Genomic DNA, 1266 nt, shown 5'->3' on the forward strand with positions numbered 1-1266 from the left:
ACCCACTGATTTTACAGGTGGGCAAACCGAGGCCCAGACAAGGGGCATGGGCTGGCCGAAAGCTTCACAGCTGGGTAGTAGCAAATTGGGGTTGAATTCAGGCCTCCTGATTGCCAGTCCAAGGCTCTTTCTAGCCACCAGTATATTGACTACAGCTTCAAAAGTCCCTCCCACTAGGCCCAAATGGCCCCTTCCTCTCCTCCCCTGCCCCAGCCTCCTTCTCCCCCAACTACACATAATTCGGGTTATAGCAGAGCATATTGAACTCCAGGTTCTCATCCCAGTGCCTCAGGAGCACGAACAGCTGGAGGGCAGCAGCCTTGAGCGTGCCCCGCGTGCGGCCCTCGGGCACCTCCTGCTGCTCCAGCCAGGAGTTGGCCTTGGCGGCCACAAGCTCCCATTCCACGAAGTACGAGGCGGAGCTGTGCTCCAGCCATGCCAGCGCCACGACCGTGGCCCACAGCTTCCCTGTGTGTTCTACCACAGCCTTGGGCTCCCAGCCCGGCTCGCCTTCCACCAGAGGCTCCAGGGAGAAGCTGTCACGGGAGGGGTACCGAGATGAGGGGCCGGTGCACAGCTGGGGATTGGAGGTCTTAGACTCAGGCTGGCGGGTGGTGAGGGACACTCGGTGGCAGGTGAAGGGTGAGGTCCACTTGAGCTTGTCCATGGGGATGTGGATGGCCTCACAGAAGGCTTGGTTGAGCAGGAAGGCTCCGGAGGCCAGCTGCAGAGACACCTGTATGTGGGGGAGCCCCTCAGTGGGCCTCAAATGTTTTAGCCCATGGAGCCCTAGGCCATGCAAAAGTCTGAGTCTACACAGTTCTCCCCATTCATCTCTCCCGGCTTGTCCTGCCTACCTGGGGGATCTGCGGGGTACCCAGGCCGACTAAGCGACTAAGCGTCTGCATCCTTGATCCCACAGCCACTTCAAACCGATCGCTCTCCAAGCCTAACTCGACATGTTCGCTTCAGATGTGCCTCTTGTTCTGGGCAGGTTGGCCTGGCCCAGCCACTGCGACCGTCCACTGCCATCCCGCAGGCTCTGGGCAGTTCACCTCCCTCTCCTGCCTTCCATGCCAATCGGGTTCCAGTCCCAACAGGTCTGCTTTCTACACATCTCTGCAATGCACCATCTGCCCCCTCGTGTTGTCCCTGCCTCTACTTTCCTCTCCTGTCCCCACCCCCTCCACCTTTCCTGTATCCTGAGGGGTCTTTGTAAGGCATAGATCATGTCGCTCTTTGGAGGCTATCAGTTCAGTGATTGCA

At 59.1% G+C, this 1266-nt stretch overlaps 1 protein-coding gene across 1 annotated transcript in view; it reads right to left on the reverse strand.

Moving 5' to 3' along the window:
• Positions 1-229: 229 nt before the first annotated feature.
• VWA5B1 (von Willebrand factor A domain containing 5B1) overlaps positions 230-1266 on the reverse strand; it is a 38206-nt gene continuing 37169 nt past the window's right edge. Inside the window, exon 20 of the mRNA XM_006924489.1 lies at positions 230-836. Coding sequence (XP_006924551.1) covers positions 230-836 — 607 coding nt within the window. The remainder of the gene's footprint in view (positions 837-1266) is intronic.

Source organism: Pteropus alecto, unplaced genomic scaffold, assembly GCF_000325575.1.
Source record: "Pteropus alecto unplaced genomic scaffold, ASM32557v1 scaffold39, whole genome shotgun sequence".
Classification (NCBI taxonomy): Eukaryota; Metazoa; Chordata; class Mammalia; order Chiroptera; family Pteropodidae; genus Pteropus; species Pteropus alecto.